Source organism: Rhinopithecus bieti, unplaced genomic scaffold (genome assembly GCF_001698545.2).
Source record: "Rhinopithecus bieti isolate Rb0 unplaced genomic scaffold, ASM169854v2 scaffold_81659, whole genome shotgun sequence".
Lineage (NCBI taxonomy): Eukaryota > Metazoa > Chordata > Mammalia > Primates > Cercopithecidae > Rhinopithecus > Rhinopithecus bieti.
Window position 1 is genome coordinate 2,600,714 of NW_016837762.1, and position 26,948 is coordinate 2,627,661.

General features: G+C 52.9%; 2 protein-coding genes across 2 annotated transcripts in view; both read right to left on the bottom strand.

Annotated features, from left to right (window-relative positions):
- Window positions 1–1,556: 1,556 nt before the first annotated feature.
- On the bottom strand, window positions 1,557–10,261 carry SPAG7 (sperm associated antigen 7). Its single transcript, XM_017865897.1, has 7 exons — window positions 9,988–10,261; window positions 3,115–3,182; window positions 2,788–2,876; window positions 2,563–2,647; window positions 2,351–2,440; window positions 2,089–2,245; window positions 1,557–1,972 (listed from the first exon to the last, which is right to left on the bottom strand). Exons 1-7 carry the CDS (start codon window positions 10,070–10,072, stop codon window positions 1,863–1,865), a joined length of 684 nt encoding a protein of 227 aa, XP_017721386.1. The 5' UTR covers window positions 10,073–10,261; the 3' UTR covers window positions 1,557–1,862.
- Window positions 10,261–26,948, bottom strand: part of CAMTA2 (calmodulin binding transcription activator 2) — a 21,412-nt gene continuing 4,724 nt past the window's right edge. The window contains 21 exon segments of the mRNA XM_017865892.1: window positions 10,261–11,087; window positions 11,174–11,248; window positions 11,733–11,920; window positions 12,085–12,105; window positions 12,207–12,278; window positions 12,481–12,664; window positions 12,913–13,109; window positions 14,811–15,115; window positions 15,345–15,567; window positions 15,741–15,819; window positions 16,162–16,346; window positions 16,975–17,090; window positions 20,305–20,439; window positions 21,753–21,879; window positions 22,942–23,186; window positions 23,189–23,878; window positions 24,477–24,611; window positions 24,929–25,082; window positions 25,332–25,403; window positions 26,000–26,135; window positions 26,219–26,286. Of these exon segments, the coding sequence (XP_017721381.1) occupies window positions 11,024–11,087; window positions 11,174–11,248; window positions 11,733–11,920; window positions 12,085–12,105; window positions 12,207–12,278; window positions 12,481–12,664; window positions 12,913–13,109; window positions 14,811–15,115; window positions 15,345–15,567; window positions 15,741–15,819; window positions 16,162–16,346; window positions 16,975–17,090; window positions 20,305–20,439; window positions 21,753–21,879; window positions 22,942–23,186; window positions 23,189–23,878; window positions 24,477–24,611; window positions 24,929–25,082; window positions 25,332–25,403; window positions 26,000–26,135; window positions 26,219–26,286 (3,471 nt within the window). The 3' untranslated portion in view covers window positions 10,261–11,023.

The following is a 26,948-nucleotide window of genomic DNA, read 5'->3' on the forward strand; positions in this document are numbered from 1 at the left end:
TGTGAAGTAAATGGTCTGCACAGGACACTAGAGTGAGGCTGCAGTCCTAGTGAGGGCTTTGTGAGGATGAGAGTGATGATGACAGTGGCTGCCTCTCCTACGGAACTTACAGGATCTGAAACTGTTCTCAATATTTGACATGTATTGTCCTGTGCAATTGTTCCAACAGGTCTGTCAGCTGCCATAATTATCCTTATTTTACAGGTGAGGAAACTGAGGCACAAAAGGTTAAATGCCTTACCCAAAGTAATGGTTGGCAGCTGGCAGGATTAGGATCCAAAGCCAAGGTATTTGACTCCAGCGATTATACTCTTGTATCTTTATTTTGAGCCAGCTTCTTGATCCGACACCCAAGCAGGAGTGCAGTGATGCGATCACAGTTCAGTGTAGCCTCAAACTCCTGGGCTCAAGCAATCCTCTTGCCTCAGCCTGCAAAGTAGCTGGGACTACAGGTGCACACCACCAGGCATGGCTAATTTTAAAATTTTGTATATTTTATTTTCTTTTTGTAGAGAAGGTTTGTGGCCTAGACTGATCTCAAACTCCTAGAGTCAAGCGATTCTCCTGCCTCGGCCTCCCAAAGTGCTGGGATTGCAGGTGTGAGTCACTGCACCCTGCCAATTTTTTAATTTAATTTAATTTAATTTTTATTTATTTATTTTTTGAGACAGAGTCTTGCTCTCTCCCCCAGGCTGGAGTGCAGTGGCATGATCTCGGCTCACTGTAAGCTCTGCCTCCTGGGTTCACGCCATTCTCCTGCCTCAGCCTCCCAAGTAGCTGGGACTACAGGTGCCTGCCACCACACCCGGCTAATTTTTTTGTATTTTTAGTAGAGATGGGGTTTCACTGTGTTAGCCAGGATGGTCTCGATTTCCTGACCTCATGATCCGCCCGCCTTGGCCTCCCAAAGTGCTGGGATTGCAGGTGTGAGCCACTGCACCCAGCCAATTTTTTAATTTTTGTAGACAGAAAGTCTCACTATGTTGCCCAGGCTGATCTTGACCTCCTGGCCTCAAGTGATCCTCCAGCCTTGGCCTCTTAAAATGCTGGGATTACAGGTGTGAGCCACTGTGCCCAGCCTCTGATTGCACTCTTAAAATACTGCATCTTATAAAACCCTCTGGGTTGAGCACAGTGGCTCACACTTGTAATCCCAGCACTTTGGGAGGCTGAGGTGGGCAGATCACCTGAGGTTGGGAGTTAGAGACCAGCTTGGCCAATATGGTGAAACCCTGTCTCTACTAAACATACAAAACATTACCCGGGTGTGGTGACACATGCCTGTAATCCCAGCTACTCAGGAGGCTAAGGCAGGAGAATTGCTTGAACCCGGGAGGCAGAGGTTGCAGTGAACCGACATCACACTACTGCACTCTAGCCTGGGCAACAAAGACTCTGTCTCAAAACAAACAAACAAAAAACCTCTGATAGTGTCAACTGGCCATGTTTAACCTACACAAACAGCAATTTTATGCTGTTCAACTGAAACTTATTCCCCTTCTTCTCTACCAGTGGCTCCGGGACCCACCTTTCTGCGTACAAACCAACCAGGACACTGGGTGAAACAGCATTTATTGAATGTAAAGTACCCCAGCCCCCTGGGGAAGAAAATTCCAAGAACGGGGAATCATACAGATTAAATACCCACTGTGCATTCACACTCTCACACACACGCACACATACCACGCATATATCCACGCTCCAACAGTGACAAATCAAACACCTGTTTTCCCCCAGCCCGCGGGACAGCTGGTAGGAGGCGGTTCAGAGGTGGGGCTCCAGGATGGGTTCTAATAGCAGCAGCCTTGTCCCTCCCTGCCCCCTGCCCTGCCCCAGGGGTCAAAGGGAGCTGGGCGGGGCACCTAGGAGGTTGGTGGCAACTCTTCCCCACTCTGCCGCAGACGCTTCTTGGCTCTGATCTCATTCATAGCCTCTTCAATGGAGCGTGTGTCCCTCTTATTGGCCACGGGCACTAGGGGCAGAGAGGAGGGTAGGGAGGACCTAGAAACCCGTCCCTCAGCCTCCACTGCCCTCCCACCACATCCTATGCTCCTCTCCCAGCCACCCCCGGCCGCACTGTGGCCTCACCACAGCCGTAGGTTTTATTGGCCTGCAGCATGTGGGCTGCGTCTTTCGCTGCTCCCTTGCCAATGAGGTGGCTGTACTTGTCCTTGTAGTCGCTAGCAGGGCTCACCACCACGGGCCCCTGCTGGGCGGCCTCCTCCTCCTGCCTCTGAGCCAGCTCCTAGGGGTGACAGTGGGGGCACTGGTGCTCAGGGCCCCAGCCCAAATCCCCACCCCTCCCAGGTGGTGGGCTTCTGGGCCCCAAGGGCTGCCAAGCATAGCTCACCTTCAGCTTCCGCTTCTCCTCAGCCTTCTGGGGATCCCATTCCTCTCCACGACGGTAGGAGTCTAGCTCTTCATCTGAGGGTGCAAACTCCTGGAGAAGAGCACAATGATAGGGTCAGAGTCCATACAAATGTTTCATTTCATTCCTTCGTCGGGGAGCAGGGAGAAGGCCACAAAGGGGAGGGGAGAGAAAGAGGAACTCAGGCCTTTTACCTTTTTGAAGATCATGACATAGCGACAGTCATCATCTTCCCCAAAGGAGAAGGATGTCAGGCCAGCCACTTCCACTACATCATGTCTGGGATGGGACGGCAGAGGGGAAAGAGTATCATGAACCAGGAGCGGGGCTAGTGCCCTCCTCTGGAGGAGCCCTGTGCTGGCCCTTTCACGCCCTGCTAGCCACCCATTTCCTCCTTCCCCCAGCCCAGAGACACTCACAGTATGCTCCTCTCGATCTTGTTCATCGGCTGAAACTTTTTCTTGATCTGCCCACTGTCTTGAATGAAATCTGACACCTCCTTCTCCATCTTGGGAGAGGGGAAAGGAAGAAGATATGAAACAATGGCTCCACCCAAGTACCCCCTCCCCAGCTGAGTCGGCGGCCCTTCTACACCTCCCCAGCACCCTCCCCAGCCTCCATGCCACTGGCTTCCAGGCATCACCTCTCTCAAGACATTTTCAGCAAAACTGAGTCCTCAACCTTCCAATTTTAACTTATTGGAAGTCCTTCCTGAGTCTGTCTTTGATCACTCCAGTTGTTCTCACCCTTTTACGAAACTCCACTTTCTGTTGTTTCTCTTGCTCTTGTAGTTTCTTCAGGCGGGCAGCCTGTTCTGGGGGTGAGAAATGGCAGCATGAAGCCAGGGCTGGAAGCATGGATGGGGAAGCTTTCTAAGGCTTCAAGTGAAGTGTGGTGCCCCTGGGAAGTGTCAGGCTGGGAAGGCAGGATTAGCGTTTATTCCTCAAGCATTTATTGATGTTTATTCTACCTAATAGTCCCCTTTATCCATGGGGGTTCATTCCAGGACCCTCAGTGGAGGCTTGAAATTGTGGATAGTACTGACCCCTATATATACTATGTCTTTTTCTACACATACATGGCTATGATAAAGTTTAATTTATAAATTAGGCACAGTAAGAGATTAAGAATGACAAGTCAGGCACGGTGGCTCAAGCCTATATCCCAGCACTTCGGGAGGCCGAGGCGGGTGGATCACCTGAGGTCAGGAGTTCGAGAGCAGCCTAGTCAACATGGTGAAACCCCATCTCTACTAAAAATACAAAAATTAGCCAGGTGTGGTGGTGGGCACCTATAATTTCAGCTACTGGGGAGGCTGAGTCAGGAGACTCGCTTGAACCTGGGAGGCAGAGGTTGCAGTGAGCTGAGATCGCACCATGGCACTCCAGCCTGGGTAACAAGAGTGAAATTCTGTCTCAAAAAAAAAAAAAGAGAGAGATGACCGGGCGTGATGGCTCACACCTGTAATCCCAGCACTTTGGGAGGCCGAGACGGGCGGATCATGAGGTCAGGAGATTGAGACCATCCTGGCTAACACGGTGAAACCTCGTCTCTAGTAAAAAAAAATACAAAAAACTAGCCGGGCGTGGCGGCGGGCACCTGTAGTCCCGGCTACTTGGGAGGCTGAGGCGGGAGAATGGCGTAAACCTGGGAGGCGGAGCTTGCAGTGAGCTGAGATCAGGCCACTGCACTCCAGCCTGGGCGACAGAGCGAGACTCCGTCTCAAAAAAAAAAAAAAAAAAATACATATATATATATACACAAAAAATTAGCCAGGCGTGGTGGCAGGTGCGTGTAGTCCCAGCTACTTGGGAGGCTGAGGCAGGAGAATGGCATGAACCTGGGAGGCCAAGCTTACAGTGAGCCAAGATGGCGCCACTGTACTCCAGCCTGGGCGACAGAGCTAGACTCCACCTCAGAGAAAAAAAAAAGAGAGAGAGAGATTAAGAATAACAATAATACAACAGAACAATTATAACAATGTACTGAAATAAAAGTTTGTGGCTGTGCTCTCTCTCTCTCTCTCTCTCAAAATATCTTATTGTATATAATAGTTCTGGGCTGCAGGTAACTAAAACCTTGGAAAGCAAAACCTTGGATAAGGGAGAAGCAGGGACTACGGTATCTGGCATCAGGTGACCCTGAAGTACTGAGATGATTAAGACACGATGTGGCCCTTCANTATATACACAAAAAATTAGCCAGGCGTGGTGGCAGGTGCGTGTAGTCCCAGCTACTTGGGAGGCTGAGGCAGGAGAATGGCATGAACCTGGGAGGCCAAGCTTACAGTGAGCCAAGATGGCGCCACTGTACTCCAGCCTGGGCGACAGAGCTAGACTCCACCTCAGAGAAAAAAAAAAGAGAGAGAGAGATTAAGAATAACAATAATACAACAGAACAATTATAACAATGTACTGAAATAAAAGTTTGTGGCTGTGCTCTCTCTCTCTCTCTCTCTCAAAATATCTTATTGTATATAATAGTTCTGGGCTGCAGGTAACTAAAACCTTGGAAAGCAAAACCTTGGATAAGGGAGAAGCAGGGACTACGGTATCTGGCATCAGGTGACCCTGAAGTACTGAGATGATTAAGACACGATGTGGCCCTTCAAGAGTTCCCAGTTTAGTGGGAGTGACAGAGATCAGAATAACGCTTAACCCCCTTTTCCAACTCCACTGGGGAAACTAATTAACAAACATTGATTGATTGATTGATTTTTGAGATGGAGTCTCGCTCTGTCACCCAGGCTGGAGTGCAGTGGCATAATCTCAGCTCGCTGCAACCTCCGCCTCCCGGGTTCAAGCGATTCTCCTGCCTCAGCCTCCCAAGTAGCTGGGATTACAGGCACACACCACCACACCCGGCTAATTTTTGTATTTTAGTAGAGACGGGGTTTCACCATGTTGGCCAGGCTGGTCTCAAACTCCTGAGCTCAGGTGATCCACCCACCTCGGCCTCCCAAAGTGCTAGGATTACAGGCGTGAGCCACTGCACCCGGCCTATATATTTATTTATTTTTGGGACAGGATCTCACTTTATTGCCCAGGCTGGAGTGCAGTGGCACAATCAGCTCACTGTAGCCTTGACCTCCTTGGCTCAAGGGATCCTCCTACCTTAGCTTCTCAAGTAGCTGGGGCCACAGGCGTGTGCCTCCATGCTCATCTACTTTTTAAAAAATAATTAAACAAAAATATTTGTGAGATGAGGTCTCACTACGTTGCCCAGGATGGTATTTTTGTTGTTGTTGTTGAGACGGAGTCTCACCCTGTCACCCAGGCTAGAGTGCAATGGCACAGTCTTGGCTGACTGCAACCTCTGCCTCCCAGGTTCAAGAGATTCTCCCGCCTCAGCCTCCTGAGTAGCTGGGACTACAGGCGTGTGGCACCACACCTGGCTAATTTTTGTATTTTTAGTAGAGATGGGGTTTCACCATATTGGCCAGGCTGGTCTCGAACTCCTGACCTTGTGATCCACCTGCCTTGGCCTCCCAAAGTGCCAGGATTACAGGCTTGAGCCACTGCGCCCGGCCAGAAAGGGGAAATTATTTAACTTCCTATATTTTGTAAAATCCCCCACTTCCCACTTCTACAGACAGGATAAAGCCGAAATGGATAATCTGACACCCTTCTCCTTTGGGAGTCCAAGGTTAGCTGTGAAGGATCTTTTTTTTTTGAACTCTTGGGCTCAAGAGATCTGCCTGCCTCTTGCCTAAAGATGCCCGAGACCCCATCTTTACAGAAAACTTAAAAAAAAAAAAAAAAAAAAAAAAAACAGCCAGCTCTGGGTGCAGAGACTCAAGCTTCTCAAGAAATTTGAGAGGCCAAGGTGGGAGGATCACTTGAGGCTGGGAGTTCAAGACCAGCCTCCCAAAGTGCTGGGATTACAGCAGTGAGTCCCCTCGCCTGGCTAAGGGTCTTATTTAACTTTCTTCTTCTTCCTTAGATCCTGCCTCTGCACCAGATCTCCTCTGCCTCTGGAGGAGGAGGAGGAATTTCTAACCCGGGCCCTCCATGCTTGCCTGTCTTCCCCACGATGTGATTTTACTACCTCTTGAGATTTGGGTGGACGCTTTTTCCTATTCCTGCTCCTCAGCCTGAAATTTTTCTCTCTTTTGCCATTTCAAATCCTTTACATCCTTAAGGCCTCCTTCTTCCACAGGATCTGAATCCTCTCCAGCTGCACTGAACCTCTCCCCATCATTTATTTATTTATTTATTTCAAGACAGAGTCTTGCTCTGTGCCCAGGCTGGAGTGCAGTGGCGCGATCTCGGCTCTCTGCAACCTCTGCCTCCCAGGTTCCAGCGATTCTCATGCCTCAGCCTCCTAAGTAGCTGGGATTACAGGTGTGAACCACCATATCTGGCTACTTTCTTTTCTTTTCTTTTCTGAGATGGAGTTTCGCTCTCTTTGCCCATGCTGCAGTGCAGTGGCACAATCTTGGCTCACTGCAACCTCTGCCTCCCGGGTTCAAGTGATTCTCCTGCCTCAGCCTCCCAAGTAGCTGGGATAACAGTCATGCGCCACCACACCTGACTAATTTTTGTATTTTTAGTAGAGATGGGGTTTCTCCATTTTGGTCAGGCTGGTCTCGAACTCCCAACCTCAGGTCGGAGTTCATCTATCCGCCTCAGCCTCCCAAAGTGCTGGGACTATAGGCGTGAGCCACCACGCCTGGCCATTTTTTTGTGTGTTTTTCGTAGAGACGATGTTTCACCATGTTGGCCAGGCTAGTCTTGAACTTCTGACTTCAAGTGATCTGCCTGCCTCAGCCTCCCAAAGTGCTGGGATTATAGGCATGAGCCACGGTGCCCAGCCCTCTCCCCATTTTTTTAAATAACTCCATGCCTTTGCGCATGTTCCTCTGCTTTAATGCTTTTCCTCCTCTTGCAAACATTGAGATCTACCATGAGTCAGAGTTACTGCTTCCCCTGGGCTCCAGGCTCCGTTGCCTCAGACACCCAGCATAACATAGAGAACTAACATATCATAACTTTTTGTCTCCTTTAGCATAGTATGAGCTCCTGGAGGGCAGGGATCCTGTTCATCTACTGTTCAGTTATCCTCTGGAGCCCCAGGGCCTGACAGCCTCGGAGCTGTCATCCCTCTGCCCTCACTGACCATCAGGGCATTTCATTTTTTGTTGTTGGAAACAGTCTCAATTTCACGGCCCAGACTGGAGTGCAGTGACGCAATCACCTCTCACTGCAGCCTCAACCTCCCAGACTGAAGTGATAAGTGATTCTCCCCGCTTTTGGAATTCTCCCAAGATTCTCCAGAGAATTGGGACCACAGGAGTGCGCCACTGAGCCCGGTTATTATTTATTTATTTATGAGACGGAGTCTCGCTCTGTTGCCTGGCTTTTATTTATTTATTTATTTATTTATTTTTTTGAGATGGAGTCTCGCTCTGTCACCCAGGCTGGAGTGCAGTGGCCGGATCTCAGCTCACTGCAAGCTCCGCCTCCCGGGTTTACGCCATTCTCCTGGCTCAGCCTCCGGAGTAGCTGGGACTACAGGCGCCCGCCACCTCGCCCGGCTAGTTTTTTTGTATTTTAGTAGAGACGGGGTTTCACCGTGTTAGCCAGGATGGTCTCGATCTCCTGACCTCGTGATCCGCCGGTCTCGGCCTCCCAAAGTGCTGGGATTACAGGCTTGAGCCACCGCGCCCGGCCAATTTATTTATTTATTTATGAGATGGAGTCTCGCTCTGTTGCCCGGCTAATATTTATTTATTTATTTATTTATTTATTTATTTATGAGACGGAGTCTCGCTCTGCCGCCAGGCTGGAGTGCAGTGGGGCAATCTTGGCTCACTGCAACCTCTGCCTCCCGGGTTCAACCGATTCTCCTGCCTCAGCCTCCTGAGTAGTTGGGATTACAGGCACGCGCCACCATGTCCAGCTAATTTTTGTATTTTTAGTAGAGACGGGGTTTCACCATGTTGGCCAGGATGGTCTTGATCTCTTGGTCTCATGATCGCCCGCCTCGGCCTCCCAAAGTTTTGGGATTACAGGCGTGAGCCACAGCGCCCGGCCAATTTTTGTATTTTTTTGTAGAGACGGGGTTTCTCCATGTTGCCTACACTGGTCTTGAACTTCTGGGCTCAAGCGATCCGTCCGCCGCAGCCTCCCAAAGTGGTGGGATTACAGGTGTGAGCTACAAGGCCGGACCCCACTGACTGTTCTTTAACTGGTTTTCGAGTCTTCTCTGCATCTAGAGAAGTGGCATAAGATTATGGTCAAGAACATAGGCTTCAAGCCCAGTCATACCTGGGTTTGAAACTCTGCCACTTACCAAACTAACCATGTGACCTCAGGCGAGTGACTAACTTAAGCTTCCTAGTCTGTCAATGCCGCCGGTGATCACCCACTTAGACAGTCAGTCATCAGAGAATTAAAGAATTCCAGTTCCCCATTGCCATCATGCTTCCTCCTTCCTCAGAGATTTCAAATAGACTCTTCTGCCTGTAACGCTTTGCTTTTCTCTCTCATTTACAGAATTATCTGTTCTGATCTCGGCTCACTGCGGCCTGGGGGAGAATCTCAGGTGGCCGCTCTCACACTTATTTTTCTCTCAGAGCACTTATCAAGTTGGTTATTAAACTTCCGTGTGATCACTGCATCAATGAGTGCCCCAGCCCCGGACTGTGGCCTCCCTGAGGGGTACCCCTGGCCCCTAACAGTTGTTCAGGAAATAACGAGACGAAGTGTAGGCATCCAGCACCCCTTAAATACTTGGAAGGCGTCCTGCCTGCCCCGGCCCCCCTGGGGCACGTGGGGAGCCGGGACAGGGCTCGTCCGCGGTCAAGGTCCGCAGGTTTGGGAGTTGGGGTCCTGCATTCCGCCAGGATCATCCCAAGCCCCAACACGAGCAACCCCGGGGAGGCTCCCACCGCCCCGCCGGGCCGCGCCCTACGCCGGCCGCCGAACTCCAGCCAGCCCGCAGGGAAGCTACTCAGAGAACGCAGGCGGAGACAGTGGCCAATCGGACCCGGCGGGCATTCTCATCCCTCCAATCAACACTACGATCCGCCCGGGCAGCTCGGGAATTTAAGGATACAGATGGGAAAAAGGCTGTAGAAAGGAGGCAGAAGGGACTGGGTTAAATCAAGCAGGAGGGGCAAGAAGACGCACAGGACCCAACAACCAATGGGAGTTCTGAGGCTGGGGTGGGTCCGAAGGAAGGTCGAACAGGCCTAGGAGGCAGAGCTTTAAGTTGAGATAGCCAATGGAGATGAAGGCAGAGTAGATGGGCGTGTCCTAAATCCAATGGAAATAGAGCTAGAGGCGGGCGGGGCAGGAATGCGGCAGGTTGAAGACACCCTACCAATCAGACCAGGTCAGCAGCGGACAGGCGGGCCGGTTGGCTAATGGGAAACAAGGACTGCGGAAGGCCAGGGTCGGGAAAAGAGGCAGGAGGCTGGCGCTATCTCTCAGGTAGCCAATCACTGTCCGCTAAGAACAGCGGGCGTGTCAGCAGCCCTTTTAGGGACTCTGAGGGTCTTGGAAGGGGCCTGTGAGGGGTCTTTCAAGGTTGAGGAGGCGGCATCGTCCAAAGAGGGAAAAGTGCGGTCCTGAAAACCGGGCGAAGGAAGGCGGTTGTGAATTTGGGATCCTCACCTCGTGCCTTGCGCCGAGTCTCCTGGTCACCGAGGCTGGGTGGCTTCTCCATGGAGCTCAGGATGGAGCCCAGTAGGTCCGCCATCTTGGGAGTGACTGAGAGGGGGCGGTGCGTCTTAAAGGGAAGGGCGGAATGCCTTTAAGGCCGGAAACACGTCGGAGGCGGAAAATCCCGAGCCCGCCTGGCCCGGGCGCAGATCCGAGGCCAGCGGCGCGTGGCGACCTCCAGCTGGCCGAGGCCCCGCCCCGCCCCCGTAGACAGAGGCCGCAGGCTGGCTGGTGCAGCGATGTTTAATGGCAATTCGTATAAACCAAGCCCATGCACAAGTAGAAAGTGCCCGTGGAGCCGGCAGGAGGCCCCCGCCGCGCTAGAGAACCACAAGCCCGGCCGTGCAGCCCTCCCCGCGGCGCCTTAAATAGATTCTTCACTATACTCTGTATGTTACAGTATGTACAAGACCCCTCCCCTCGGGGGACGGGGCGGACTCCGCAACGCGTTCCTATGTACACCACCTCCCCTTAGGCCCTGAAGTCGGTGGCCAGAGTCGGGTGATGGGGTAAGACAGGGCCAGAAAGGGAGGAAACAGACGCAAACATGCGGAGTCGGGTGGGGGCATGGTCAGCCCTGAAACACGAGGGGCGTGCGCAGCGAAGGCAGAGGTGGGAACCGAGGCGGATACATTCAGAGACGCGTCGAACAAATAAATAAGGCAAGTCAGGAGGGGGCCGAGTCGGGTGCAGGCAGGAGGAGCTGGGGAGCAGGGGCAGGCAGGGCTCTGGAGGTCACAGCGGAAGATGCAGGTATGTGGGGCGCGGCTCTTCTGGAGCCAGGACCAAAAGAGATGGGGCACGACCAGGAGGGACGAGGAGAGGGGTGTGGGAGCAAGGCGTGGGGAGGAGGGAGGAGGCCTACGAAGGGCTCCAACAAAGGTGAACGGGAAAGCTGCCGACAGGGGCTCCCCCTGCCCCAGAAAGCCCTCTCCCTGTTAAGACTGCAAGAGGCGTCCCCAGGGTGGTGAGAAAGGCGGTGGCCAGGTCAGGTGGCCAGTCCCGGCTGGGAAAGCCCTTCCAGCTCCCGGTTCTGCTTCAGTTCCCTCATCCTGCAGAGAGAGAGATAGGAGTCAGAGAAGACTGGAGATCAGGACAGGTGGCAGAGCAAAAGCCCAGGGGGAGAAGGGATGAGTACCTGTGTCGGCAGCGCCGCAGGAATCTCATGATCTTCCGGGCTGCCTGGTCCTGCTTCTTGGTGAGAAAGGAGCCTCTGGTGAAAGAAATAAAAGATGGACCTCACAGAACCCCCCAGGCATTGCATGCCTTCGTCCCCCTGGAACCCTAGGCAGGGAATGGCAGTAAGGCAAGATGATCAAGAAGTTGAGGGCCGGGCGCGGTGGCTCAAGCCTGTAATCCCAGCACTTTGGGAGGCCGAGACGGGCGGATCATGAGGTCAGGAGATCGAGACCATCCTGGCTAACACTGTGAAACCCCGTCTCTACTAAAAAATACAAAAAACTAGCCGGGCGACGTGGCGGGCGCCCGTAGGCCCAGCTACTCGGGAAGCTGAGGCAGGAGAATGGCGTAAACCCGGGAAGCAGAGCTTGCAGTGAGCTGAGATCCGGCCACTGCACTCCAGCCCGGGCGGCAGAGCGAGACTCCGTCTCAAAAAAAAAAAAAAAAAAAAAAAGTTGAATAAGGGGGAATGGCGTGGATGCAGTGGGTGGGCACAGAGGGCTGGGGCTGAGCCCTACTTGTTGCGGGCAGGCAGGGTGGCCGAAGGCCGGTGGGGAGGGCCGGGCCTGCGGCGGTAGGAGCGGTAGTGCTGCTGGATGAGCACAGCCGCTCGCCGGCTCTGCTGAAATCGCTTCTGTTCATAGTAGCTTCGGAACTTGCTCTGGATCAGGATGGCTGCCTGGGTCATCTTCTTATAGAGTGCAAACTGCAGGGGTGGGGAGGAGGGACGGGGGCTGAAATCAAGGGACAGAGACCCAAAGCCCTGGGGCTCACCCAAGATAGGCTGATGCAAGGCTCTTTCTGTAACCCACACACTCAAGGAAAGTCTGAATCATCACAGACCTCACACTCAGATCTCATGCCTAATACCTTAAGTGCAATCCAGGTCAGCTTGTGGAGAGAGAAGGGGAGTTAGGACTCTGGCAACGTTCTGGAATGGTTAGGCGTGGGTGTGGGTTGGTGGGTATGGTTTTGAGGGAGAAGGGTCTCACCTGCTTGTACTTCCGGTAACAGCGCTGGATTACAGCTGCTGCTACCTCCTGCTGCTCCTTCAGCCGCCGGCCCTGAGGGGAGAGAAGTCGCAGCACCTCATGACCCACATAGTGGGATATCTGACTTGTCCCTCCAACTTTTCTGGGGTTCCCCTGACCCTTTACCCCATCCAAGGCCTGTCTGCATGACTGCTCCTCCTCCAAACGCCCTGGGGGCCCGGTCTCCCCTGACTGGAGACAGTATAATTCATCCTGAGCCCCCTGTCCCTCTGACCTTGTACTTTCGGAAGGCCGTCTGGATGACTCGGGCCGCCTCATACAGTTCCCGCTGCTCATGATCGGATAGTGTCAGCAGGGCAAAATCACTTTCCATCTTGCCACTGGTAGATGCAGAGAGAAACTCTGCCCAGGAGGGTGCTGGAGGGACAGCCAGGCGACCTCGCTCAAAGGGCAGTTCGCTGTAGGGGGCAGGGAAAGAGGGTGTCATGAAGCATCTGAGTCTCTCCTCTGCTACCTATGGATGGCTATGAAGGAAGACCACCAGCAACTGAGTCTGGAGAGTGAGTTCCGAGTTCATCAGCCAGTTCAGTTTGCTTCTCCAAGGCCCTGGGGCCTCAGCCAGAATGGAGCTTTGGCTGTGGAAAGCCACCTTTCTCCCTTCCTCCCATCTTTGAAGAATCTGGAGGCTTTGTCCTGAGCTAGTCACCTGGGAGGGGTTGAGCTGGGGAAGTGGTCCACATTCTCCAGGTAGCTGGCCAGCCAGGACATGGTCTCACTGAGTCCCACAGCCCCTGGCCGCTCCCGCATTGAGGCTCCAGCCTCAGGCAGCCCCACAAAGTCCTCTCGTTTAATCCGCTCTGGTGTGGCTTCGATGATCTGCTTGGCCAGCGAGATCATGTCCACCTGGATGAAGGGAGAAGCTGCGTGAACCCTTAGGGGCCCCAACTGCCAGCTGTAACCTCTGTCCATTCCTGGCTCGTTCCTTCTCTCCCTGCCAGGCGCTGCTAACCCTGTCTTTCTGGGCCACTGTTCCAGACTCATTCATTGATACTGGTGGGGCTCCCACTTGGGGGTCCCTCCGTGCTGAGATGCTACGGCGAATACAGGATAAAAAGGAGATACTCCCAAGTGGGGATTCAGAAGCTGAACAAATGGAGGACTTGACACCCTTTCAGGCCAACCATCCACTGTCCTACCTGAGCCTGCCCCATGCCAGCTGACCAGCACATGCTCCCCATAGGCTTGGCTGTGCCCACCCCCAACTCCCTTTCAACTCTCCAAGAACCGTCCCAACACTTGCCAACTACTGCCCTGATGAATGGCTCCAGTCTGGCCTCTGCTCCAGCCCTGAAGCCTATGCTCCAGTACTTCCTGCTGGACACACTCAACACGGCCTACTTGTGGAGTTCTCTTATTAAGCTTTTTGTACGTAAAGTTGCCACCCACTTACTCCCATTAGTCTCTCTAAACCAGGTATGTTCCCAGTCTCTAGCAGAGAAGTACAAGGCTATACTTGAAGATTTACTTCCATTCCACAGACCTTCTTAGCTTTATCATGTGCAAGCCTCCTTCCTGCATCAGATCATTGCCAAATACCCCCATCTTGCCAACCTTACTTCTCCACACAACTCCCAGCTGCCCTCTGTCATCTTGGTTCTCCTAGAACCTTGTCCCTACATGGATCAACAGGTAACTCCTACAAACCAGCTCTAACTGAAGATATTCCCCAGAATTTTCGTGCATTATAGAGACAAGGTTTCTTGCCCAGGCTGGAATGCAATGGTAGTTAGCTCACTGCAGCTTCATACTCCCGGGCTCAAGGGGTTCTCCTACTTCAGCCTCCCAAGTAGCTACAACTACAGGTGTGTGCCACCATGCCTACTTTTTAAAAATTACTTTTGTAGAGATGGGGTCTTGTTACGTTGGCCAGACTGGTCTCAAACCCCTGGCCTCAAGTGATCCTCCCACCTCGTTCTCTAAAGTGCTGGGATTACAGGGGTGAGGCACCGCACCCAGCCAGAACATTTTTTAATGCTTTTTATATTTTAAATCTTACTATTTTGTCTTTCTTTTTTTTTTTTGAGACAGAGTCTCACTCTGTCACCCAGGCTGGAGTGCAGTGGTGCAATCTCAGCTCACTGCAGCCTATGCCTCCCAGGTTCAAGCGATTCTCATGTCTCAGCCTCGCAAGCAGCTGGGATTACAGGCACGTACCACCATGCCCAGTTTTTGTATCTCTTGTAGAGGTGGGGTTTCGCATGTTGCCCAAGCTGGTCTCAAACTCCGGGCCTGAAGTGAACCACCCGCCTCGGCCACCCAAAGTGCTGGGATTACAGGTGTGAGCCACCCAGCCCGGCCAAAAAAATTTTTTTTTCCAACATCTGAATTGTGGGATCAGCCAGAATTTTTAACCTCCACTGCCTCATGACTTCCAAGTCACATGGTCTGAAAGGAGCTAAGCAAAAGGCTACCTTGCCTATCCCAAAATGAAGTAAATGGGTCCTTCCTAAACTGAAGCCAGACTTTGATTCTGCTTCATGGAAGTTGGCCTCACCCTACCTACTCCACTTCTAGCCCCCATAACTCCGTCGACAGAAGCAGTACCGGGATCACATCCACAGCCTGTGGGCTGTCGGCATCCTCTGGAGCGGCCCCATCATCGGAGGCTGGTGGGAGAGCAGGAGGGGAGGACAGGGGCCCCTTGGAGTTGGTAGCCTCATAGTCCATGAGGAGTAGGGGGGCCTCTGGGACACCAGAAGAAAGCTGGCCTGGGGCCATATCCTCCATAGTCATCTCAGAGGCTGGCAGAGGTGCAGGGGGGGGACTGCCATCTGGGGCACTAGAATAGGCTGATGTGACGGAGAAGGTGCCATCCGACAGCTCCGAAGGTGAGGAGACGCTGCTCAGACCTGTGTGGGGAGGGAAGAGAGTCAGGGCAGCAGGAGCCATGGCCATCCCTTGATCGAGTGTCCTGCCTCCGCCATCCTGTTATCGGTCCCCCGTCTGTTCTTGCTTCTGTTATCTCATCCCTGCCTCTGTGGTTTGTCTCCTCTTTTACTCCTTTCCCACCCTTTGGCTTTGCCCTGGCCTAGCCTCCTGCCCACATCCCTCTCTCCAAAAGATTAGGGCCACCCTCACCAGTGTCTGGGCTGGAGGAGGGTGGTGACAGGGCAAGTGGGGGCTCCACCGAAGCCTCTTGTCTCTGTAGTTCCTCAAGGCAGCGGGCAAGGCGCACATGACCCCGGGAATGAGCCACAGACAATGGCAGACGGCCCAGAGAGTCGGGAATGCTCAGTGCCTGTCGGTTCCAACGGAAAAGGAGCACGGCAGCTTCCAGGTGTCCCAGGGCACAAGCCCACATCTGAGGAAGGGGGCGGGACAGGAGGTGGAGGTTGAGGCCTGAGGCTTTTCCTCCAGTAGTCAGGTCTTCAGACCCCAGCCCACCCCACTCCCTACATTCCTCAGGATCTTCCTTTTCAAGGGCGGTTCCCGTCGCCCAGTGCCCCATGTGCACGCAGGAATTGTCATCCTCACCAGAGGGGTGCAAGAGAAATGATCCACGTTGAGCGGGTCAACCTCTTGCTCTAAGTCCAAGCTTCCAGTCTCCACACTCCTGGAGGGTTTGGAAGAGATACAGCGGAGCCCAATGAGGGAAAAAGTGGGCAAAGTAAGAACGTCAGAAGTAAAGGCACTAGGAGGCAAGCTGTACAGGGCCGGTGGGAAGAGGTAGTCAAGGACACTAGTTTAAGGAGGTCAAGAAGTCAAAGTGTCTTAAGTCAGGAAATGAAAGTTCCCCAAAACGTAAGTCCTCTCCCAGCCCCCTCCCTTCCCACAATGACCCCAGCTCCCACTTGGTAGGGCCCCAGGTCCTCCAGTTCCTCTTCAGTCCCTCTTCAGTCCCCTGACACTTCTGTCCCAGAGGCTGCCCAGCCCTCACCCAGCTGCCCTTGCTCACCGCCACTGGCTCAGGGTCTCGATGAGGCGGGCATAGCCCTGGGCAGCAGCCAGGTGCAGAAGGCTCATGCCCCGGAAGGGGCTTCCATGGGCCAGACGTTCAGGACCCTTCCAGGTGGAGCGTGGGATCATGCTTTCTACCAAGACCACTACCCGTGCCTCGAACCCAGGCCCCTGGCCTTCATCCTGCGATATACACACTCTTAGGCAGAGACCCAGGTATCTGCTCCCCTGGCTTGGGATGGCCTTGGCCACCTCACATCTGTCCCCCCAGCTTCGAATCTTACCCCCTCTCCACGCGTCCCACTCTAGGATCCCATCAGTTAAAGTTCCTGTGTGGCCTCAGTGTCTCCTGCTCCCATAGCCACTTCCTCTAGCGCATTCAGCAGCCAGAGCTCACACCATCTTGCCCATGTGCTTTCCCATCAGCTGAGTGCCATATTCGCACATGGCTTCTTCCCCTCAGAAGCCAGAGCCTTCTCTGAGCCGCTCCTCAGCCCTCTTCTTTCAGAAACTTGGGGCCCACCGTGATCCAAGCCCCAAAACGCTCCTGGCCCCTCCCCCGCCCTCTCCTTCACCTCCACCCTTCTTCAGACCAGAAATAGTCTGAAGCCCGTCATGCCAAGAGGATGCCCAGAATAGCCACTCTATCCACGAGGTGGGGATGGGAACGGGGTGACGTCAGGGAGAGGGAAGACAGGCTGAGGAGGCTGGGGAGAGGGGAGGGAGGAGAGCCACGGGCACTAGACGTTTTCTTCAGCTGCGTCCTCCCCCTGCTTCCCACCAGAGCCCACCTCCCTCCTCACAGAAGTACCTGAACTGGAGGAGCGTCAGGACCCCGGCAAGGTGCCTGCCCAGCTGCTGCGATCTCTGCCATCCGCTTCTCCATCTGCTCCAGTCGGTCTAGTATGGACATCCGGAACTGGTTGTCTGAGGGGGAACGGGTGTGGGAGGCTGAGTGGGCAGAGTCTAGGTGATGCCCTGAACACCAAAAGCAGACCTGTCCCAAGATCTGGGGATGAGGACACAGAACCATATTCTTTTATCTTCCCCAAAACAGCAGCTCCTTTACCCCAATAAAGCCCACCAGGACTCAGTCCTTAAGCTAGGGCTGTGAATACTGCTCACTGACCTAGAACCCGGATCTGGAACCAAAACTGTTTCCTTCAAGGTACAGAGGTAGTAGGAATTCCCAAATGGCCATCTAGCCTTCTGCAGTCCCAAATCCTATGCATACACACTCTTCCCCCCAGCCTTTTCCTAGGTAAAATGTTCCATCAGTTTTTGCAGCAGACACTACCTTTGTCCCCCATGGTGAAGGTGAAGGATTCCAGGGTCCCTCCTCTTTAATAACCACTGCCCCAAAGAGCTCAGGGACTGTGATTTGAAAAGCGCCTCTCCCTCCTCCCAGCCCCCTGCAGCTGTCCACAAAGATGATGGTGGGGGAGGGAAGGTGACAGAGATGGATAGCCATGTCCATTTCTCCTCCTCCTCCTTCTGCCCCCCATACACAAATACACAAACACACACACACACATATGCACAGACACACACATCCCCCAAGCTATATGTGTCCCGTCTTGAGATCAAACAAGGACAAGAAGGGGAGGCGGGAGGGGATCAGAGCCGTAGGAAAACAGACACAGAGAAACGGGCAAGGTTGGACATGTTCTGAAATGCCAGGATAGAAGGGGATAAAGGTACACAGGTGATAGTAAGGGAGGAGGACAGAGAATGATTAACAGAAACTCAAGTAAAACAAACGGAGGAGAGAGAGCAAAAAAGACCAAGTGAAGGAGAACAGAGAAAGGACAGAGGAGGGCTGGGGGAAAGTGCCAAACAAGCAGTAAGAAAAGGATGATCAAAGAGACGCAAGTTAAGATGTTGGTTCAAGAAGAAATGGAAAGAAGAGGGATGGAAGAGACTCATAGGAGAGATGGTAAAATGCAGATTAGACAGGGACAGAGAAGTAAGGTAACGAACAGTCACAGGGCAGGACGGAGACAGCACAGGACTGAGAGACCTGGCCAGATCCCAAGGTAGGCAGACTCAAGTCAGAGACAAGCAACCCAGCACACAACGCAGGCTTCATGTGGGGGCCAGCTCCAAGGCTGAGGCAAAACTAGGGACCAGAGCTCCGGAGAGAGAAGTAAGGACAGATAGAGACTAAGATAACACAGACGGCCGCAGAACTGAGAGGAACCAAGAGGCACCAACAAAGACACCAAGAGGAAGAGAGGGAGAAAAGCAAAGCTTGAGAAAGCAGCAGGTGCAGACAGAAACAGCGCTCAAGGCCACAAGAGAGAGAACCAGTAACAGGAACAAAAACAATCCCAGATTTAAATAAATACACACACATATATATACATGTATGCGTGTGCCTCCGTGTTTGTGTTAGTACACCATGTTATTACCAATGGATATCACTCAGAAGTAGTAGTATAGGAAATTTTTCTTTTCTTTTTTTTTTTTTTTTTTGAGATGGAGTCTCGCTCTGTTGCCCAGGCTGCAGTGCAGTGGCGCGATCTCAGCTCACTGCAACCTCCGCCTCCCGGGTTCGAGCAGTTATCCTGTCTTGAGCTCCCCTGTAGCTGGGATTACAGGCATGTGCCACCACGCCCGGCTAATTTTTGTATTTTTAGTGGAGACGGGGTTTCACCATATTGGTCAGGCTTGTCTCAAACTCCTGACCTCAGGTGATCCATCCACTCTGGCCCCACAGAGTGCTGGGATTACAAGTGTGAGCCACTGGGCCCAGTCAGAATTTTTATTTTCTATTTTGTGCTTTTGTGTAATTTCTGAATTTCCATTAATGAACACATCTTTATAATCAGAAGAGAAAAAACAATAGAAATTTAAATATGTAACTACAGCTGGGTGTGGTGGCGCACGCCTGTAATCCCAGCACTTTGGGAGGCTGAGCGGGGCGGATCGCTTGAGGTCAGGAGTTCGAGACCAGCCTGACCAACATGGAGAACCCTGTCTCTACTAAAAATACAAAAAATTAGCCAGGTGTGGTGGTGGGTGCCTGTAATCCCAGCTACTTGGGAGGCTGAGGCAGGAGGATCACTTGAACCCCGGAGGTGGAGGTTGCAGTGAGCTGAGATCGTGTCACTGCAATCCAGCCTGGGAGACAGAGCGAGACTCTGTCTCAAAAAAGAAGAGAAAAATAAATAATAAATATATAAACTTGTGCATAACACCTATATATTGCTCTAGACACTGTCCCTGCCCTGCCTGTTGACCTTCCTTGTCTAGATTCCACCCTTTGGGATGAAGGGCAGGTCAAGAACTGATATAAAGGCCGGGCGCGGTGGCTCACGCCTGTAATCCTAGCACTTTGGGAGGATGAGGCGGGCGGATCATGAGGTCAGGAGATCGAGACCATCCTGGCTAACATGGTGAAACCCCGTCTCTACTAAAATACAAAAGAAAAGAAATTAGCCGGGCGTGGTGGCGGGCACCTGTAGTCCCAGCTACTCCGGAGGCTGAGGCGGGAGAATGGCGTGAACCCAGGAGGCGGAGCTTGCAGTGAGCCGAGATCACGCGGCTGCACTCCAGCCTGGGCGACAGAGCGAGACTCTGTCTCAAAAAAACAAAAAAGAACTGGTATAAAAATGACCCCAAGATTTATGGGGAAGAGGAGGTGAGGGAAGTTTGCTGTCACATTTAGAAATCACTAATGAAGGGCTGGGCGCGGTGGCTTCATGCCTGTAATCCCAGCACTTTGGGAGGCCGAGGCGGGCGGATCATCTGAGGTCGGGAGTTTGAGACCAGCCTGACCAACATGGAGAAACCCCGTCTCTACTAAAAATACAAAAAAATTAGCCGGGCATGGTGGCACATGCCTGTAATCTCAGCTACTCTGGAGGCTGAGGCAGGAGAATCGCTTGAACCCGGGAGGCGGAGGTTGCAGTGAGCCAAGATTGCGCCATTGCACTCCAGCCTGGGCAACAAGAGTGAAACTCAGTCTCAAAAAAAAAAAAAAAGAGAGAGAAATCACTAATGAAACAGGAATTGAAAAAAAAAAAGAATGGTAAAGTTGGGGCTCAGTGGTGGTCACCTGAACCCTGAGGGGTCTAGGAGCATGTCATGCTCAAAGGCTATGGGCCCGATACTTGGGGTCAGAGGGCTAGGTACTCACCGTCCAGTGACAGCCAGTCAAGTTGAGTACTAGGCAGAGACAGGAATCGGCGGGCTCGATACTCAAAGAGCACAGAAGCAGAAAGGGGCCCCTCCCGCCCTGCCACCTGCAAAGACACCAGCCCTACTTCATGGGCTGGAGAGGGCAGGATCAGTGAGAAGGGCTCTCTTTGCCTGGCTCCTTCTCTGGCTACCTGGGTCAGCCATAGACAATTATTCCATAGCTATTTCCCCTACTGCCCTGCTGTGGGCCAAGAAGCCCCTGGCTTCAGCGGCCTTGGCACTAACTGGGAAGGGAGTCCATTTGTTTGAGAACTTAATACATACTATGGGCCAGAGAGCCCTTCGATTCTAGACCCTGTAGTTGAAGATATTTGTTATTCAGCAAGAAGGTTTGGAAACAGAGCGTCAAGAGACTAATTATGAACAATTTGATGTTGGAAAATCCTCTTGATCCCTGGATCAGAGTCCAGAAGTTATGACCTTGTTACTGAGATGGAGGAAAGGGGAGCTCGCTGCTCATAAACAGTGTCCAGTGGCCATAAGGATGGAACCAGCAGGCCCTGATCCTAAGAGCAGGTGCTGAGACTTTTTCTCCCAGTCCCCAGATTCTCTGGTCTCATCCCCTTTCCATCCACACATGCTGGATGCCGCTGTAGAGACTGGGGGCAAACACACTCACAGACAGCAAAGCTGCCAACCTGTCACTTTGGTGGTCCTTGAGGTCCCCTAGTAAGGCTGATTTTTGAGTGTAGGGTAAGGGCAAGGCTGGTGGCAAAAGGGCAGAGATGAACCTTGGCAATGAAGTCTAGACCAGTGCTGTCCAAAAGAACATTTCTGCACTGACAAAAATGTTCTATGTCGTCACTATCCAACAGGGTTAACACCAGCCACGTGTGGCTACTGAGCACTTGGAATGTGGTCAGTGAGACTGGGGAAGTCAATTTTAAGTATTCTTTAGCTTTAATTAAATAGGCTCATGTGGCTAATGGCTACCATACTGGACACCACAGTTCTAAAACCCAATGTCCTTCAGTCCCAAGACTGGTTAGAGGACACCCACATGTCTTCTTTCTCCTTCCCCCGGGGGGTGGAGTGGGAGACTCTGGCTCTAACTAGGCCAGAAAGCCTGGACGGACATTAGAAATCCCTTTGGTCAATGCCTAACCCTACAGGAGGGGAGGCCAAGGACCTCAGGAAGGATCAGAGTTATCTAACGTCACTGGTTAGCTAAGGAGTAGATTTCTTGGACCAGAACCTAGATGTGACACCTAAGTCCAGGCTCTTCTGCCTGCTGGGAGAGCATGGGGCTCAACCTCAGGACTGCATGAAGTCCTTGTGCTCTCAAAACAATCCATTCGTTCCCAGTGCTTTCTGGAAGCCTGGAGGTCCTGATCGATCCTAACTGCCCACGTCAGTCCCTCCCCCTACAGTTCCCAATCCTCATACCGGGACAGTAGCAGCGTAAGACACCAGGTTGGACAAGTGAGGCTGGTACTGCGATGTGATCAAAGACACAGGAGTAATGCTCGGCGGCCTCGGTCCAAGGACCTGTGATGAGCACCTTGACCCCACCCTGCAGACAGAAGTCAGAGACCATGTGACTGGAGGTGGGCATTCATCCACTCCCTCATTCATGTATTCAGACCCTTATAGGGTATGGCAGGTCCTGTGCTAGAGCCTGGGGGTACAGGGATAGACAGGACCCAGTGGGGTGAGGTCAGTTAGTCTATCCCTCCCCAACATTCCTGCTAAGTGGTTGCCTGGTCTCTACCTGAATCTGCCAGCAACTGGGAATTCAGGGCCTCCCCCAAAGCTACCACAGAGCTGTCACCAGAAGGAAGTTCTGTTCTTGGTCTAAAACACCCCCACTGCAGTTCCTCCTTTCCCTCTCAAAGGCAGCACAAAACAGAACTTCTGCACTGCTGAAGACAGTCTTTCAGCTACTCAAAGTCTGCAATCACATCCCCGATCTTTCCTTTCTTCTCCAGGCTGCACAGCCCCAGCTCCCTACCCCTGAAAACAGTCAGGAAGGGAATGAGGTCCCAGGAGACTCCAGAAACCATGCTAACACGTGGAAGGGAGAGGAACAGAAAAAAGGTTAAGTTGCTGAGGACTCTGGAAACAGAAAAGCAGCTTCACTCTACGTAAAAAAAGAGATTGGCGCCCGGGTGCGGTGGCTCACGCCTGTGATCCCAGCACTTTGGGAGGCCAAGACAGGCGATCACCTGAGGTCAGGAGTTCGAGACCAGCCTGGCCAACATGGTGAAACCCCGTCTCTACTAAAAATACAAAAATTAGCCAGGCGGGGTGGTGGACACCTATAATCCCAGCTACTCAGGAGGCTGAGGCAGGAGAATCATTTGAACCCAGGTGGTGGGGGTTGCAGTAAGCCGAGATCATGCCATTGCACTCCAGCCTGGGCGACAGGGTGAGACTCAAAAAGAAAACACAAAAGATCTCAAAAGAAAAAAAAAAACACAAGACAGGGATTGGGTAGAGAACTAAGAAGCCTCAGAAGCCATGAAAACTGAGGGAAACTAGGTCACAGACCACGGGGTAAGCATTAATACAATTTTTTTTGGGCAGTCAGAAAACAAATGGGAGGGAGAAGGGAGGAGATAAGCCTGAGCCTCACCTCCGGGTAGGACCACTCTGGGGAGAAGTCTGTGATGGTGCTAAGAGCAGGAGAGAGCTGGGGGGCTGGAGCAGGGATGCTTGCAGCTTCCTCACTGATGAGTTCTCCCATAAGGTCTGGGAATGATGAAAGACTGAAGGGCTCCAGTTCGCTGGCCCCAACAGGTCCTCCAAACAAGGCCTCTCCTCTTCCTACCCTGCTTGATGGCTCCAAGGGGGCAGGTGAGGGTGGGGGTGAGGGAGGGGTGAAGGTATGGGTGGGGCAGCCCCCTGACCCTTGAGCTTCTCCCCACTGTCATCATCTTGGATGAAGAAGCAGTTTCCTCTTCTCCCACCTGCTCCCGACTGTGGGGGGGCACCCCGAGCAGCTGCCTGGGGCTCCAGGGCAGCAGCAGGCTCTAGGGCAGAACAGGGGGTATGAGCGGCCTCTGCCTCGGGGAAGTCTGGGCTTACTCCCTGCCCCCCTCCATATGTCTGGCCCCTCTGGGGGCTGTTGAGAAAACGATCAGGGTCAAAGGCAGGACTGGGAGGAGCCGGTGGGGCAGAAGGCTCAGTGCCTACAACCACTGCCAAACTCATGGAAGGCCTAGGATCAGCCTGGGGAGCCAAGTGCCTGGTGGGCGTCAAGCCCCCAGCCCGCTGCTCCAGTCCTGTCAGGAGGAGGATAGCTGTGCCTCCTCTTGAAGAACCCCCTCGAGAAGTGGGTGGGCTAGGTCTGATTTCCAGGGGCTCTGCAAAACCCGATGAGGAGGAAGAAGAGGAAGAAGATGGGGAGGTGTGTGCCTTAGGGAGCTCTGGGGGAAGTGGGGCTATCAGTGGAGGAGGCTCTGGGGGGTGAGTGTGGGGGATAGAGGTCAGGGTTAAAGCTCGGGGCTCCACTTTGGGAGAGATGATGCGGTGTTTCGTGCTGCTGCATTTGTGGGTAAGGCTCCCAGAACCTGGAGTGGAGAGGAGTAGGAAGGAGAGAAGGTAAGACACATCATTCCGTACCCTTCTCTACCTTGAAGCCCTCAGAAGTATTTCCTGGGACGTCCCTATAAACCAGAGGTGTAATACTGACTGTAGCCACTGGGAGGCATCAGAAATGTCTGTTCTCTACCCCTACCCTTTATTGCCCCCCCCCATTTCCCCCCAAAACAAGCAGAACCAGAGGAACACTGCAGAGGAGAACTGAGGGCTTGGGAGAGTAGCTAAAAGCCAACGGTAAAGGCATAGGAAAAGGACAAAAGAACAGACCCAAGGGGGTGCCAACTAGGAGGAAGGCTAAGGCTGAGTGTCCTTGGTGGTGCTGAGGGGACAGGGATTGCTGAAGCTAGAAGACAGGAAGGGCAGAGGCTGCCAGGACAGCTGAGTGCAAGGCTGCGGCCAGTGTGCACCCAGATGGGAACAGCTCTGTTCATCTGGCCCATCTTTCTGGGACATGCAAAAGACTTGCAAATCAGCATGCAAATCCCATCAAGACAGATATCCCCCTGGCTTGCGTAAGAGCAGGGTGGCTAGGTGGGAAGACAGCCAAAAGGTCAGGGAGTAACTTACCAAGTCCCCCACTGCAGAGGCAGGCGTGGGTTCGGGGCGCAGGCTTGGCTGGGTGGGTGTCCAAAATCTGCTGCACCAGCTGTTCTACAGAGAACTCCTCTGTTCCATTCCCACAGCTCCACTTGATGCCATGAACTAGAGAAGTTAGGGGGAAGTGCTGTGGGACCCCCACAAAACAGGCCCCAGAGCACCTTGATGGCTCCTCCAAGCACCTGACACGCTTCAAGACTTCTGGCCAGGTGAACAGAAGCCAGCAGCCTCAAGACTGCTCAGACATGTCGCTTTAGTCCTTTCTCCGTATTCTAATACCTGAGAACACGCCAGGAATCCTAGCACCCTCCCAGCTTGGAGGGAGACGATCAGCCCTCAGGCTTTGGGTCCAGAACCATGGCCCCTCTGGGAGCCCTGTTGCTACTCTCCCCTTGGAGCTCTATCCCCACCCTGCTGCTTACACATGGGCTTCAGCTGTCCCAACAACTCCTCCCGGGACCACTTCAGCCACTCTCGACGGTCGCTGCTGATGGAACAAAAGATGGGGCTGCAGCCCTTTCCACAGTCCTCCAGGGCTGGGACGTTCAGGTAGTGCACAAGGACGATGTCAGGGTTCTGAGAGCATAAGGGGACACACAGAGCCATGGGGTCCTGAGGTCCAGGGGCTCAGCTTCCTAATCCTCACTTCTTCCTGGGCACCCTCCTAACCTCACCCCCAATTTCTGACTCTCTCCATCCCCAAGCCCCTTTCTCTTCTTCCCAGGCTCCTTTCCTCACTCAGAACTTAGTTATCCTTTCACTTCCTTCTTTCAGACCCTCAAAAAACCAGGAAGAGTGTGGCTCCCTGGGCTCTTCCGTCCTTACCTGGAGCAGCCAGTAGCAGCGCCGATGGAATGTGGGGACGATGGAAGAGTGAACGTAGCAGCCATAGAGACACTGCCAGGAGACAGGCTGGGGTGGGGGGAGGGCTAGTCTGCTCCCCAACTCTTCCTCTGTTCAGTCCCTTTGCAGGAATCCCAATCTTTCCACCAGTTCCTCTTCAACCCTTCCCCCACCCTCGCCCCCACCTAGTCCCCATCCCTTTTGAAAACCAGCAGCCCTGAGTCATAGATGAGCAGTGGGGCTGGGGCCTTACAGTGAGGACCAGATTTGAGATATGGGACTATCTAGGAACCAGAGGGCAGAGCAAGAAGGCATCTGAGATGAGGGGCAATGATCTGGGGAAGAGAAACCTGTGCTGAGAGCATCACTGCTGGGATCCCTGAGGGAAACACAAGAGCAGTGAGCGGCCTGGGCATCAGTGTTCTGGAAGGGAGGCATGACCTACGGCCTGGAGAGTTGAGTCGTGGAGGGAAATGGGAAGTGGAGAGTGGCCAAAGCCATGTCAGCCGACCCAAAGTGAGTGAGAAGGGAAGAGTAACTGGGAGGGGGCTGAGGTGGACAATGCCACCAAGCCCTGGTAGGGCGCGAGTTCAGCTAAGGGTGGAGGAGGGCAGGCTCGGGAAGATGAGCTGAAGGTCTGACTCTCTTACCTCCATGCCCTGGACCTTCAGCTTCATGTGGTCCTCTCGGGTGGTCTTCCCATCCTTCCGCTTCTTCCAGAGGTAACCGTCCTTCCGGTATTTCACCTTCTTGCGATTGTAGAGGATGATGGAGCCATTCTGAGGCCTGTGAAGGGAAGGGCTGCCCTGGAATTCTATGAACAGAACCCAGAACCCCTGCCACTCCCCCACATTCTCACACTTTCTCACCTTGTCTTTGGGGCACAAGACAGCCACTCGTCATGCTTCTCGAAGGTGATCAGGTAGGATGCAATCTCCTGTAGAAGAGTAGGCACTCAGGTGGGTGTCTCCTTCATAGTCTCAGCCTGGCCTCTTGGTCATCCTGTCAGCGTCTCACTCTCTGCTGAATTGTGGCAGCTAGTGGAGGATGCTTCTAGGTAGCTGGACCCAGCAAGACCCACTGCCCTCCTAAGAACCCCTCTTTTGTCCTAAGACAAAAGTCTAACATTTTATCCTTCCCTTACTCCCACCTGGGGCCTTTATCTTAGGGGCAGGCCCACATTCTTCATCGTCCATTCATCATACTTTGAATTATTTTACTCTCCAAAAATCTAATTTCTGTGCCCCTTGCTTTTTTTTTTTTCTTTTCTTTTCTTTTGAGATGGAGTTTCACTCTTGTTGCCCAGGCTGGAGTGCAATGGCGCGATCTCAGCTCACTGCAACCTCTGCCTCCCAGGTTCAAGCAGTTCTCCTGCCTCAGCCTCCCAAGTAGCTGGGATTATATATAGGCATGTGCCACCATACCCGGGTAATTTTGTTGTTTTGTTTTGTTTTGTTTTGTTTTTAGTAGAGATGGGGTTTCTCCACATTGCTCAGGCTGATCTCGAACTTCCGACCTCAGGTGATCCACCTGCCTTGGCCTCCCAAAGTGCTGGGATTACAGATGTGAGCCACCACGCCCAGCCTTTTTTTTTTTTTT